Below are 13,480 nucleotides of genomic sequence, written 5' to 3'. Positions count from 1 at the left end.
GTACTTACTTCTAACAAAAATAAATAAATAAATGGATTTAAAAAAAGAAAAAAGAAAATGAGAAAATAAACAAACAATTTCTAACTTTCATTATTTTTCTCTATTCTTATTGTGTATTTAACTGTCATTTTGCCCCATATAAACAGGGAACCATGGCGCACGACTGCTGGGTGGGAAGGATAGATGCTCTGGCCGGGTGGAAGTTCTACATGGAGACGAGTGGGGGACAGTTTGTGATCAGTACTTTAGCTTGCTTGATGCCAGCGTGGTCTGTGAACACCTACAGTGCGGTGCAGTGGCCGCAACTCCCGGAGTTACTCACTTTGGCCGAGGATCCGGCCCCGTGTGGAAGGAGAACTACCACTGTCGGGGGAACGAGTCTCGATTAGTTGATTGTCCAGTCCTACCCAGGGATCAGATGAGTTGCTCACACGGAAACGACGTCGGTCTCATCTGCTCAGGTGAGTCACCAATTTTCTTTGAACTAAAAAACAGAGTTGCCCAGTGGTAGAGATGTTCACACGGCGACTCTTTTAACCATTGAAAACATCTGCTGTTTCCTGACGACCATCTTTATTTTCTTTTTAGAAGGATACTTTCAAGAGTGAGCTATATAGGGCGCTTAAAGATAGCGGAGTCAGGGGTTATGGGGAGAAGGCTGGAACGGGATACTGATTGGGGATGATCAGCCATGATCACATTGAATGGCGGTGCTGGTTCGAAGGGCCGAATGGCCTACTGCTGGATCTATTGTCTATTGTGTATTATCTATTGTCTTCAGGTGCCGTCCACTGATAGGATACAGGGGCCAATTGTTATACAACGTTGTCCTACATCGATAGACTGAATTTGAGTATGCAGTGCATAATTCTGCAGTTTATAAAATTGTTTCTATGGATAGTAACTGAGAGATTGTAGCTAGTAAACATAGTAAGGAAAGTACGAGGGATAAGAACTGCTTATTAACGAGAGAGAATGATGGCGATTTGTACAGTCGGGTTCTAATTCTCGGTTCACAGCTAAAATACACAGATATAAATAAATTACATCAGCTGTGGAGATGTGAGATAGAGGCTGTAAGAAGAATACGATATGAAATTTGAAGTGGCTTAGTGATTCTTTCGAGAACTTGACCCTAAAAGCAGGAGTATCTCAGCGGGTCAGACAGCATCAGAAAAGGAACGTCGTGACCCTTCTTCAGTCATCTATTCCCTTTCTCCAGAGATGCTATCTGACCGGCTGAGTTACTACAGCTTTGTGTGTCTATCTTCGGTTTAAACCAGCATCTGCAATATGGAATGAGAAATGGAAAAATCATTTTTTCATGACATTGGAATGGTTCCAGGTAATGCATTTATTTACTAAAGTAGAACTAAGGTAAAGCGAGACTTCAAAAGACCCCGCCTACACGAGGAACAGGCGTTGGACTGGTCTCAGCATGCCTATTGCATTCGATTTAGATCAATGCATGAGCTGGTGGTTATCGTTTATTCAATAGCCAGTTTATTCCTTGTTACTGGGCCCATTTCTCTTGGTGAGGCCGTTAGGTTTCTCGGCATTGTTTTATGTAGAGGTAGACAGAATTTGTCTATGCAGATTACCTGCCAATGTGACATGTGGATAATTGATGCAGAAAATAATCTGTAAAACTAATAGTTTACCAGGTAAATGCTGCTAAGTTATGGAATATTTTGGCTTCACATTAATGGTTTAAGCCAACATGTTTTGTATTATAGATGAAATTTGGTCTCTGAGATTGAGCAATGGGGGCAGCCGCTGCGACGGCCGAGTGGAGGTTTACCACAATAGTAGATGGGGGAGAGTGCAGGATAGCGCCTGGAACATCAACGATTCGAACGTGGTCTGCAGAGAGTTGGGCTGCGGCTCCGCCATATTCGCCTATAATTCCTCAATGTACGGAGAGAGCGAGCTGCCCGTGTGGGCGAACACCGTTCACTGTGAAGGAAACGAGTCGCAGCTCCGAAATTGCAGCACATTTACACTGAATCAGACACCTAACGACAGCATCGGTGTTGGAGTCATGTGCTCAGGTGAATATTGGCATAAAGATTCAAATTAGACATTGTAATGATTGTTAGTGACTCCAGAAATTTCAAGTTGTATTGGCGTTTCTGTCATCTGGGTTTTCGACTTGTCAATTGGGACAGCACGGAAAATGAAGAACGCTTTATTTATCCGTTCTGGTCAATCTAATCAAAGGTCCGAAATACCATTTCTTATTTTACCAACTTAAATAGATTGTTGATAAATATTTATATTACACACTTTAAACCTATGTTGGATAATAATACATGAACAATATTCTAGGTGTGTGCACACACACACACGCACACGCACACGCGCACACGCACACGTACACGCACACGCGCACGCACACGCACACGCACACGCACACGCACACGCACACACACACACACACACACACACACACACACACACACGCGCGTACGCGCACGCGCACGCGCACACGCACACGCACGCGCACACGCACGCACGCACGCACGCACGCACACACACACACACACACACACACACACACACCCACACATACACACGGACGCGCATACACACACACACACACTATCACATACAGGCACATTCGTACGCACACATAACCACACACACATTTATTTATATGTTAGCCTGGAGAAAGTTATAATATCGTTTATAGATACAGCATGGAGACAAGCCCTTCGGCCCATCGAGGAAACCCCGAATACAGATTCTATATTATCCCACAGTCTCATAAACTTCTTTAACACTGGGGGGAATTTAACGGAGGCCATTTAACCTACAAAAACGCCAGTCTTTAGGATTTGGATGTACCCCACGTGGTAACGTGTGCAAACATGTGATCTCTACACAGACAGCACCTGAGGTCTGGATCGAACCGGAGTCTCAGGTAGTGTGAGACCACATGATTACCATCTGCGCCGCTGAAGAGTTAGCTCCCAGGAGATTGCCAAGCAAGTGAGATAGGGCTCTTAAAGATAGCGGATACAGGGGATATGGGGAGAAGGCAGGAACGGGATACAATATGGATGATCAGCCATGATCACAGTGAATGGCGGTGCTGGTTCGAAGGGCCGAATGGCCTACACCTGCACCTATTGTCTGTGGTCTATTAAAGCAAAATACATAGCAGGACCTTTGCAACATTCTCCACCCAGGACCTGGGTGTAAAGTGGGAGGTTGTCCACGTATAGAGATTGTCCACGTATACTATGGGCCCTCTCCATTTCCAGTCGGCAGAAGAGACCATCAGGTCCAGGGAGCAGGCGATGGTGAGTGTGAGGGGCCGTGTGTGAGAGAAGTCTGGACAAGAAACACTTCAATGTGGTGTGGAACAACACATGGTACCTTTCCGAGGGATAGCATAGAAGGTGCGGCCGAACGTGGGGTGATAGGTGTACATTGCAATGGTGTGATTAACTACCTTGCAATTCTTCAACAGACCATCTCCAATTACGGCTGTCTGGGGGTGGAAGTACATGTGCTGGACGAGTGGAGATTTATTACAATGGGTCTTGGGGCACAGTTTGTGATGACTCCTGGGATCTGGACGACGCTAACGTGGTCTGCGGGCAGCTAAGATGCGGATATGCTGTGGAAGATAACATTCCGGGATTCTGTGGACGAAGTAAAGGCCAAATTTGGTTGGATGAAGTAAGATGCTCGGGTAACGAATCATACCTCTGGAACTGTTCCTCCGCACCGTGGGGTCGGCACGATTGCAGTCATAAGGAAGATGTGACAGTGAAGTGTTCTGGTAAGGATACGTTCGGTCTGCTGATTCTCTGCAACTTATAGTGGGAACCTTCATTCCAGAGATGTATTCAATGGTTTATCGCAAACAATGCGAGCATTGAACCTCGTTGATGGAATAGAGACGTTTCTCTGCTTAGGGTTTCTTCTACTTACCAACACCAAACTCTCCCCACGTGTAGCTCTGCTCATTTCGCCCTCAGCTGTTGTCCGCTTTAACGGCAATTGTCCACATTTCCCGAAACAGACCGACGAGATGTTTATTGTTTCGGCATTTTCGGCAAAGGCATTGTGGGCGGGAGTGTCTGTTCCTGAGCTGATATCTGTGAACGGGAGATATTCCCTCTTTATTCTATACTCTTGCTTTAGGGATCGTGATTGTTAATTTTCATTTCGATGTTACACAATCGAAGGTTAATTACATTGAGTATATGCTTTCAGTTTCAGAACTGTCGCATTTTCAACCAGAACTGAAGCAAATATTTCCCTGCCCTCCACTTACAGCGAATTGATAGAACAGCTGACCTTGCGATTTCCTCTTTACCCAATCTGTTCCCAATTACCAGCCCCTGTTGAGTTTTTCCAGCGACATCTGTTTTTGTTGAATCAGATCTTTCTCATGCCTCTTTGTTGCTATCCGCGGGATGGATACATTATGATGACCTGTATGTCTTCGGTTCCCTTCACAGAACACAAAGAGATGCGCCTGGTGAACGGAGGCCGGCGGTGTGAAGGGAGAGTGGAAGTGTGGTACAACGGGACATGGGGAACAGTGTGCACCGAGAAGCTCTCTACAGTGGAGGCGGAAGTGATCTGTAAACAATTAGAATGTGGACCCCTCGAATCTATGGTATATGACGTCAGGAAATATGGACAAGGTTCTGGGCCAATATGGATCGATGAGATGAAATGTAGCTCGCACGAGTCAGCCCTTTGGCAGTGCCAATTTGACCCTTGGGGGCAACACAACTGTGACCACAGGGAGGATGCAGGCGTTTCATGTAAAGGTAACACAGGAAAGTCAGCATACGATGGCAGATTAAACACGCGCGTAAATCCGTCAACATTTCACTGTTCTCAACAGATGCTGAAATGCCGGAGACAACCCGCGGGAAAGGCTGCGACGGAGGAAATGAATCTAAATCTCGCCGTTTACCAGGCGAGTCATTCTACTACTTACGCCGACAGCTGATGTTTGATGAATGAGTGATCAACTAAATAGCTGAAAACCCTCAAGAACTTATCTTTAGACTTCTCTCACATTCTTCTCGTTAAACGTGTAGCCATGGGCCCTTGCATGGATCCCAGCTATGTCTGCCTTTTGATTGAAGTACTGTGAACAGTCCTTCTTCCAAACGTGCACTGGCATCATTCCCCAAACTCTTTCTTCGCTACTTCGACAATCGCTTCAGGACTGCCTCCTGCGCCCACGTACCACTCATTAACTTCATAAACCAGCTTCCACCCTGCCATGAAATTCACTTGAACTCTCTCTGACACTTGTTGCTTGACGTCTCCTTGCTTGACCTCTGTCTCCATCACAGGGGACTGAATATCGAGTCAAGTATCGACTTGACAGCAAGTACACCTGTCCTCACACTTCCTCCTTCCTCTACCATCGGCTCACTGACTTCCACGATTGCAACGACGTCAACCCCTATTCTCAAATTCTCCGGCTCCATCGCATCAACTCCTAAAGTGAGACTTTCAGCTCTCTGATATTCAAAATGTTGTTTGTTCTTTGTAAATGTTGTTTCACCTCCGCGGTGGGTCCCTCGTTCTTGTCTCCCCTGTGTCCCATACATCTGCTCGCGCTTATGTCCTCCAGTTGAAACACGGATAATGCTCGTCTGGTCCTTACCTTTTTACGCTACGAGGCCAGGCATCCCCATTCTTTGCCGTTTTAACGTGGCCCAGCTTCACAACCAGTCACTTCTTCACATTCCCACCCTTTTCTTGCTACCACAGAGACTATTCCCTCTGTGACTCTTTGGTTCATTCGTTCATTCCCACCTAAATCAGCCCCATCACATGTACTTTTCACTGCCACCGCTGTGGACGTTACAGCTGTCCCCTCACCTCCTCCGTCACATCCACAGGGACCCCAGCAACTATTGCATGCGATACGAAGGTGAACATACACCTCCTTTAACCAAATCTGCTGCATTTGACGCCCTTGATGTGGCATCCTTCACCTTTACCAGACCTAACGTGAACTAGGCGACAGGTTCGCCGAACACTGCGCTCCATCAACTAGGCCTGCTGGATATCACGATTTCTATACACTTTCATATTCCCATACAGAACATTCCATGCCCTCTTCATTGCCAGATTGAGGCTGCACACAAATTGGAGGAACAGTCCTTCATACTCCAATTGAGTAGTTTACAACGCAACGTTGTGAACATTGAATTCTCCAATTTCCCACCCGCTTCCTCCATCAATTAGACGAGGATGAGCATTCACTTCTCCCATGAAACTGAAGCCATTGTCTCAGAATAAACGGGCATACCTTTGGAAATTAGTTGAGGAGAAATTTGTTACTGAGTCATTTTGTATCTTAAAGGCGCAGATTGCCGGATTCTTGATTTGTAAGGGTGCCAGGGGTAATGGGGAGAGGGCAGGAGAATGGAGTTGAGCGGGAAAGATAGATCAGCCATGTCTGAATGGCGTAGACGATGGGCCGAATGGCGTAATTCTTCCCCTGTAACTTATGAACATAAAATATACCACCCACATACTCTTCCACCCCCCCCCCCCCCACACACACACACACACACACAACCCCATCCGCGTTTATCCCTTCCTCTGGATTCATGTTTCATCCTCGTCATTCCTTATATTACAGCCCTTTGCCCTCTTTTCATATCTAACCTTTGTGCACCCATCTGTCAATGAACACCCCCCACACCTGAATCCACCTATCACTTGCCTAGATTAGACCCGCCTTCATCTCTGTTACAGCCTCTTCCCCTCCCACTTACAAGAATGAGTCTAAAGATGGATCCCGATCCGAAACGTCACTGCACACGTCATGCAGAGATGCTGTCTGACCCGTTGAGTTACTTCAGCACTCACGTATTTTTAACTGAGTATTTAATTTAACTTCACTTAGATCTACAATTGCGGGTTGATGGCGGCAGCAACAATTGCGCCGGAAGGGTTCAGTTATTGTTCAACAACAGCTGGGGAACGGTGTGTGATGACTCCTGGGATCTCGCCGATGCCAATGTCGTCTGCAGACAGTTGGGCTGTGGCTCTGCTCTTTGGACTCCAGGAACGACAATCATTGCCCCGGCCTCAGGTGATATCTGGCTGGATGAAGTGAAATGCACGGGAAGTGAATCATTCTTGTCCCGTTGTCTGGCTTCACCGCTCGGTCAACATGACTGTGATCACAAGGAAGATGTCTTTGTCACCTGTTCTGGTATGTGTCGTTCGGCATATTCCCCGATCTCTACACCCCTTCAATTTCATAAGTAAAATGTCGTTTGTTTGTTTTGAAAATGTAAAAGAGATGACGTTGCTAAAACGCTTTACAATGTCCACGTCCAGTTTTGATCCCATCTGGCTCCAGCACTTCAGGTATTTGTTATTCATGCGATGTTGACCATTACACTTACATACTATGCTGACTGTGCTGATATTCGCTTGCTATGGTTTGCTAATTGCTGTGAAAATGATAGGTGGTTTTAGAAACATAGAAACATAGAAATTAGGTGCAGGAGTAGGCCATTCGGCCCTTCGAGCCTGCACCGCCATTCAATATGATCATGGCTGATCATCCAACTCAGTATCCCGTACCTGCCTTCTCTCCATACCCTCTGATTCCCTTAGCCACAAGGGCCACATCTAACTCCCTCTTAAATATAGCCAATGAACTGGCCTCGACTACCCTCTGTGGCAGGGAGTTCCAGAGATTCACCACTCTCTGTGTGAAAAAAAAAACTGGTTCACTCAGTATGTGAAACAGGACTTGCAAAATTCTAAAAAACCATGATGTCCAGCTCCAGCCAAGTATCTCTGTGACAAAAGAGGGTATTGGATTCATTGCAGTATTTTCTCCTCAGGTAGTGTTGGTAATAGGAATCATATTGCGCTTTTCAGTGAGGATTACTGACCTTTGATTAATGGCTGTTAATTAACTGTTATTATGTGTAGGAACCAAGATAATTCGATTTGTAAGTGAGTGACTCTGTTTGGTGGCATGTCGAGGCAGTGAAAAGAGTGCTTACTCTTTCGCAAGATGTTGGCGAAAGGGTGTCCGTGTTTATGGGGCGAAGGCAGGTGAATGGGGTTAAGAGGGAAAGATAGATCGGCCATAATTGAAGGGCGGAGTGGACTTGATGGGGGAAATGGCCTTATTCAGCTCCTGGAGCATAGGAGCTTATGAATTTGTGAACTTATAGACAACATAGAAAATGGTTGCAGGAGGAGGCCATTCGGCCCTTCGAGCCACCATTGCCATTGATTGTGTTCATGGCTGGTCGTCCTCAATCAATAACCCGTGCCTGCCTTCTCCCCATATCCGCTGATTCCGCTAGCCCATAGAGCTCTATCTAATTATCTCTTAAATCTATCCAGTGATATGGCCTCCACCGCCCTTTGTAGCAGGGAATTCCACAAATTCACAACTCTGCGCGAAAACGTTTTTTCTCACCTCAGTCTTAAATTGCCTCCCCTTTATTCTAAGACTGTGGCCCCCTGGTTCTGGACTCGCCCAACATTGGGAACATTTTTCCTGCATCCAGCTTGTCCAGTCCTTTCATAATGTTGTATATTTCTATAAGATCCCCCCTCATTCTTCTAAACTCCAGTGAATACAAGCCTAGTCTTTTCAATCTTTCCTCATATGACAGTCCCGCCACCCCAGGCATCAATCTCGTGAACCTACGCTGCAATGCCTCAATCACAAGGATGTCGTTCCTCAAATTTGGAGACCAAAACTGTACACATTACTCCAGATGTGGTCTTACCAGAGCCCTATACAACTGCAGAAGAACATCTCTACTCCTTTACTGAAATCCTCTTGTTATGAAGGTCAACATTCCATTAGCTTTCTTCATTACATGCTGTACCTGCAGGCCAACTTTCAGTGACCGGTGTACAAGGACATCCAGGCCTCGTTGTACCTCCCCCTTACCTAACGTAACCCCATTGAGATAATAAAATCCCTCCTTGATTTGCCACCAAAGTGGATAACAACACATTTATCTATATTATACTGCATTTGCCACGTATCTGCTCACTCACTCAACTGTTCCAAGTCACCCTGCAACCTTCTAACATACTCTTCACAGCTCACACTGCCACCCAGCTTTGTGTCATCCGCAAATTTGCTAGTGTTGCTCCTAATTCCCTCTTCCAAATCATTAATATATATGATGAACAGTTGCGGCCCCAACACCGAGCTTTGCAGCACTCTACTCGCCACTGCCTGCCATTCTGAAAATGACCCGTTCCTCCTACCCTTTGCTTCCTGTCTGCCAACCAATTTTCTGTCCACGTCAACACTCCACCCCCAATATCATGTGCTCTAATTTTAGTCACCAGTCTCCCGTGCGGGACCTTAACAAAGGCTTTCTGAAAGTCTAGATACACTACTTCCACTGGCTTCCCTTCTCCATTTTACTTGTCACATCCTCAAAAAATTCCAGAAGATTAGTCAAGCATGATTTTCCTTTCATAAATCCATGTTGACTTGGACTAATCCTTTTACTGCTATCCAAATGCCCCGTTATTACCTCTTTAATAATTGATCCCAGCATCTTTCCCACCACCGAATTCAAGCTAACTGGTCTGTAATTCCCCGTTTTCTCTCTCGCTCCTTTCTTGAAAAGTGTGATAACATTAGCTATCCTCCAATCCACAGGAACTGATCCTGAGTCTATTGAACATTGGAAAATGATCACCAATACGTCCACTATTTCTAGAGCCTCCTCCCTTATGAAATAGTCTTGATATGTTACCCGTAGTACATACTATAGATATCATATTTTGTAAACAGCATCATAACAAGCAGGAATTTATAGGCATGCGCTTTCATATCCTTTGTGTTCTTCTGATTTGGATTTTATGGCATTGAAGTCTGTGCCAAGCAGTGTGGATGCAGTGTGGATGCACATTATGCCTGAATACAATATTGCAGCTGTTGTCTGGATACAGCACGCCACTAGTGAGGAATCAGGACATTCTAGTATATTTTCTATTTATATTTTTATTGTTTTGCGCTCTCCTGGTGGAATATATGACCGGATTTTGGGGAATATTTCTAGTAAAGCAAGATGCACAACCAGCGGTTAAAATTAATCACTGGTCCCTAGAAATATTTTCACTTTGGACCAACTGCATCTGTTTTCCGTTTATCCAGGAATTTCAATTTCAGGATTGGGAACGAAGCCGCTCTACCTGGATTTTCAGCTTCGCACAACTCTCGGAATCTTCATTATCGCTGAATTTGTCGCACTGGTCATAATTGCTCGGAGGCAATCAGCAGGAAGAGGTGAGGTTCAACTTTACAACGTTATTATTCCAGACAATATTTCATAGCATAAAGGGGCTTGCATTCGCTTTTCCATGCGCTCTTTTCTTTCTTGCATTTTGAGCAACAAATGCAACTGTGCAGCATTGTATAGGTATTCCATGGTTCCTATTGGAAAGAGCAATGTGTCGTGATAGCATGGAATGTTAAATGTGATTATTGTTTGGGTTCCTCCATCAATTGTCCACTTGACTGTTATTCAACATTCCATTGGGGTGGGAGATTGCAACCTTCACGTGGTCCGTCTTGTTTCGACGAATGCAATCAACCTGGCGTGCACAATCAAATTAGATCAAATAGAACAAGTTGTCCGACAACTTTAGGCTGTGCACGCCATACGCAAGAAGAAGAAGAACATTCCATTCAACATCCTGTTCAATGCGCTGCACAAACGCGAACATTCTAATGAGGTTATAGCCACCACATCTCAAGCTTGCCCTCTCCTCACCTTCTACGCTCCTGCAATGCTTTATTCCCCATCTCGTTCCATTTTTTTGATGCAACACATTCTGTCTTCCATTTCCGAATTTACAAACCTGTGGAAATTTCATCTCCTCATCACCCACAGCCACACTTGTACCATCCGTGTGTATTTGGGAATGCAATCAGGCTTTGAACGGCATTGTCGTGGCGGAACAGAAATGAGAATCGCTTCCGACTAATGCACACTAGCTGTGATCTTCCTGATGTTCGTAGAATTCGCTAACTGCAAGAAGCCGTTAGACTTCTAGCGTAATTCTTCAATGTTAACGCTCATCAACATTTTACCTTGAATAATATCAATTCATAATTTTACATGTCATACGCAAAGGACTAACTGTTAAATACTATTCCTGTAAATCCACAAGTTAACTCACACTCTCCTTTCAACAGGTGCAGAGATGAGAGGCAGGGGCTTTGGCTTTTACGAAGCAATTTATGAAGAGATTGACGATACTATCCCTGGAAACAATTTCAATCAGATGGAAGATTCAAGTGAGTATTTGCACTCGACAGTCGCTCTGCAGCGATAAATATCCCCTCCACTCCAAAAACCGTATTAATGGTCATTGAGTAAAAAGAAAAAAATTGTGACAGATAAATCGGACAAAAGCAAACTGTTGGAGCAACGCAGTGGTTCGGGTAGAATCTATGAGGGAAAATGTACAGATGACCGTTTGTGCTCGTACCCTTTTTCCTCTCTGGAGTAGAGCGGAGATGGTTGATAGAAAGCGGCGAGAGGAAATGCTGCTGGTAGATGACAGGTGGATGTATGCAACGAGGGGTGGAATTGTAGACAAATGAATTTGGAGATGCGGATGGAGAGTGGATGTGACCACAGAGGTTGGAGGTGATAGTAGGAAGGACAAGGAGCTCCAGATGGTGGAATCTGATGAGAAAAAATAGTCAACAACTGAAATATAAAAACATTGGGAAGACTGGTGGGTAGGTGGGAAAATTGGGACGGAAATTGGGGACCCTGTGCAGAAAGGGATAGGTTATAAGCTGATGGAGATGGTGGAGGTGAGGAAAGGAAATGGGAAGCGAGGGATAGGCTCAGGGTAGAGAATGTTGTGTTTGAGAGAGTCAGGGTTGATTATCAGGAGAGAGGTGGGGTGACAATTGGAGAATTAAATATTTTAACCACCGGATTGCCAGCGTTACCTGAAGTGCTGCTCTTCCAGCTTGCATGTAAACTCAATCTGGCAATGTAAAAGGTGGAGGGCAGAGAGGGCGAATGGGAATGTGGAATCAAATTGAAATCCAGCCGTCCCTGGCGGACAGAATCTGGTTGCCTCGTCTGCATTTGGCATCGCGTAGGTAAAGGAGGGTACATCGAGAGCATGGAATTAAATAATGGAGACTGACGTTTAGGTCCCTGAATGGAGATAAAGGAGCATGCGTAATAATAGGTGTTGCATCACCTGTGGTCAGTGGGATGGGAATATTCAAGGTAAATCGTGTGAAGATAGATCGAGTCAAGGAATCTGCACCATTCTGGAGTTAGCCTCAAATCCATGGCCAGGGTGCTTTTCCAAAAAAAGTGTGTCCAATGAAGCCGACAGATAGACATGATTAGATGGGGCCATTGAGATAGTCCATGGCTACTCATTTCATTTGTAGAACGCGAGGGCATCCATAGAAGACAAGTTCCACCAGGCAGAGGAGACAGTTAGCTGCAATGAAGTGGCTGGGTCACTGCTCTGGGCCGAAAGCAATTGTCCAGAAACCTTCGTGATGGGAAGGGACTGTCCCTGGATGATACACATGAGGAGAAGTGAGCCACACAGATTGGAAGTTGTAAAAGTTGTGGGAAACATCTGAGGTGTGTAGATGTAAGTAGACACGATTGGTAATGAGGTCGAGGTAGATTTAAGCTCTGAGGTTAAACAATGGGACAAAATGAGTTGAAAAAATCAGTCCTGTTTATGGCATTAGGGTGGGGGATAGAAGCGGGCAGTGGTAACTTTGAGTCTATCAGTTTCGTGACTGTAGTGGATAGATACCAGAAATGATGAGCTTTGTGAAGGTTGGTGATATATTTGCTTCTTCTCCACACCCGGTGACGGACATGTTAATGCTATTTACCGAATGCGCTTTTGTTTTGTTTTAAAATGTCATCAATATTTCGAATGGAAACGAACAGGTATCAGCAACTTTCCGCACGGGAAGAATTGCTATGACATATAAATGTTCATATCTATAATGGATTTACGGCATATTTCAGTGTTTATATTGCTCAATGAATGGGTGTTGTGTATGGATTAAAATAACCAACAGTTGAACCTTATTTTCTTCCTTTCGCTCCAGCAACGTTATCGCAGTTACCCGAGTCGGATATCAATGAGATAAACAATTGAACACTTATTTACACATATCAATTGGTGTTTGAACAATACATACAGTGGGAGGAGGAGTCCGACCCGAAACGTCACCTCTTCATGTTCTCCAGGCGTGCTGCTTGACTCGCTCCAGCACTTTGTGTCCTTTTTGTAAAACAGCATCTGCGTTTCCTCGTTTCTTTAATTAGTTCATTCGTGGATCGTTACAGCTTACCTTCAAGTTGAACAGCATTGCACCATTGTAAATTGGACGACTAATAATGTGTGTCTTCTGCTCCAATGCCCAATTTAGCCCGATGTCTAATAACTATCCCTGTCGTTGACTTCTAGT

The 13,480-nt window shown here is 44.9% G+C and overlaps 1 protein-coding gene across 1 annotated transcript; it reads left to right on the top strand.

Annotated features, from left to right (window-relative positions):
- The first annotated feature begins 1,912 nt into the window (after positions 1–1,912).
- Positions 1,913–13,167, top strand: LOC116967294 (scavenger receptor cysteine-rich type 1 protein M160-like). Its single transcript, XM_033013794.1, has 7 exons — positions 1,913–2,051; positions 3,476–3,790; positions 4,476–4,800; positions 6,906–7,213; positions 10,157–10,288; positions 11,201–11,302; positions 13,118–13,167. Exons 1-7 carry the CDS (start codon positions 1,913–1,915, stop codon positions 13,165–13,167), a joined length of 1,371 nt encoding a protein of 456 aa, XP_032869685.1.
- The last annotated feature ends 313 nt before the right edge of the window (positions 13,168–13,480 follow it).

Source organism: Amblyraja radiata, chromosome 39 (assembly GCF_010909765.2).
Source record: "Amblyraja radiata isolate CabotCenter1 chromosome 39, sAmbRad1.1.pri, whole genome shotgun sequence".
In the NCBI taxonomy this organism is placed as follows: Eukaryota; Metazoa; Chordata; class Chondrichthyes; order Rajiformes; family Rajidae; genus Amblyraja; species Amblyraja radiata.
Note: the sequence above shows the minus strand (reverse complement) of the source record. Positions and strands in the feature narration are given on the sequence as shown.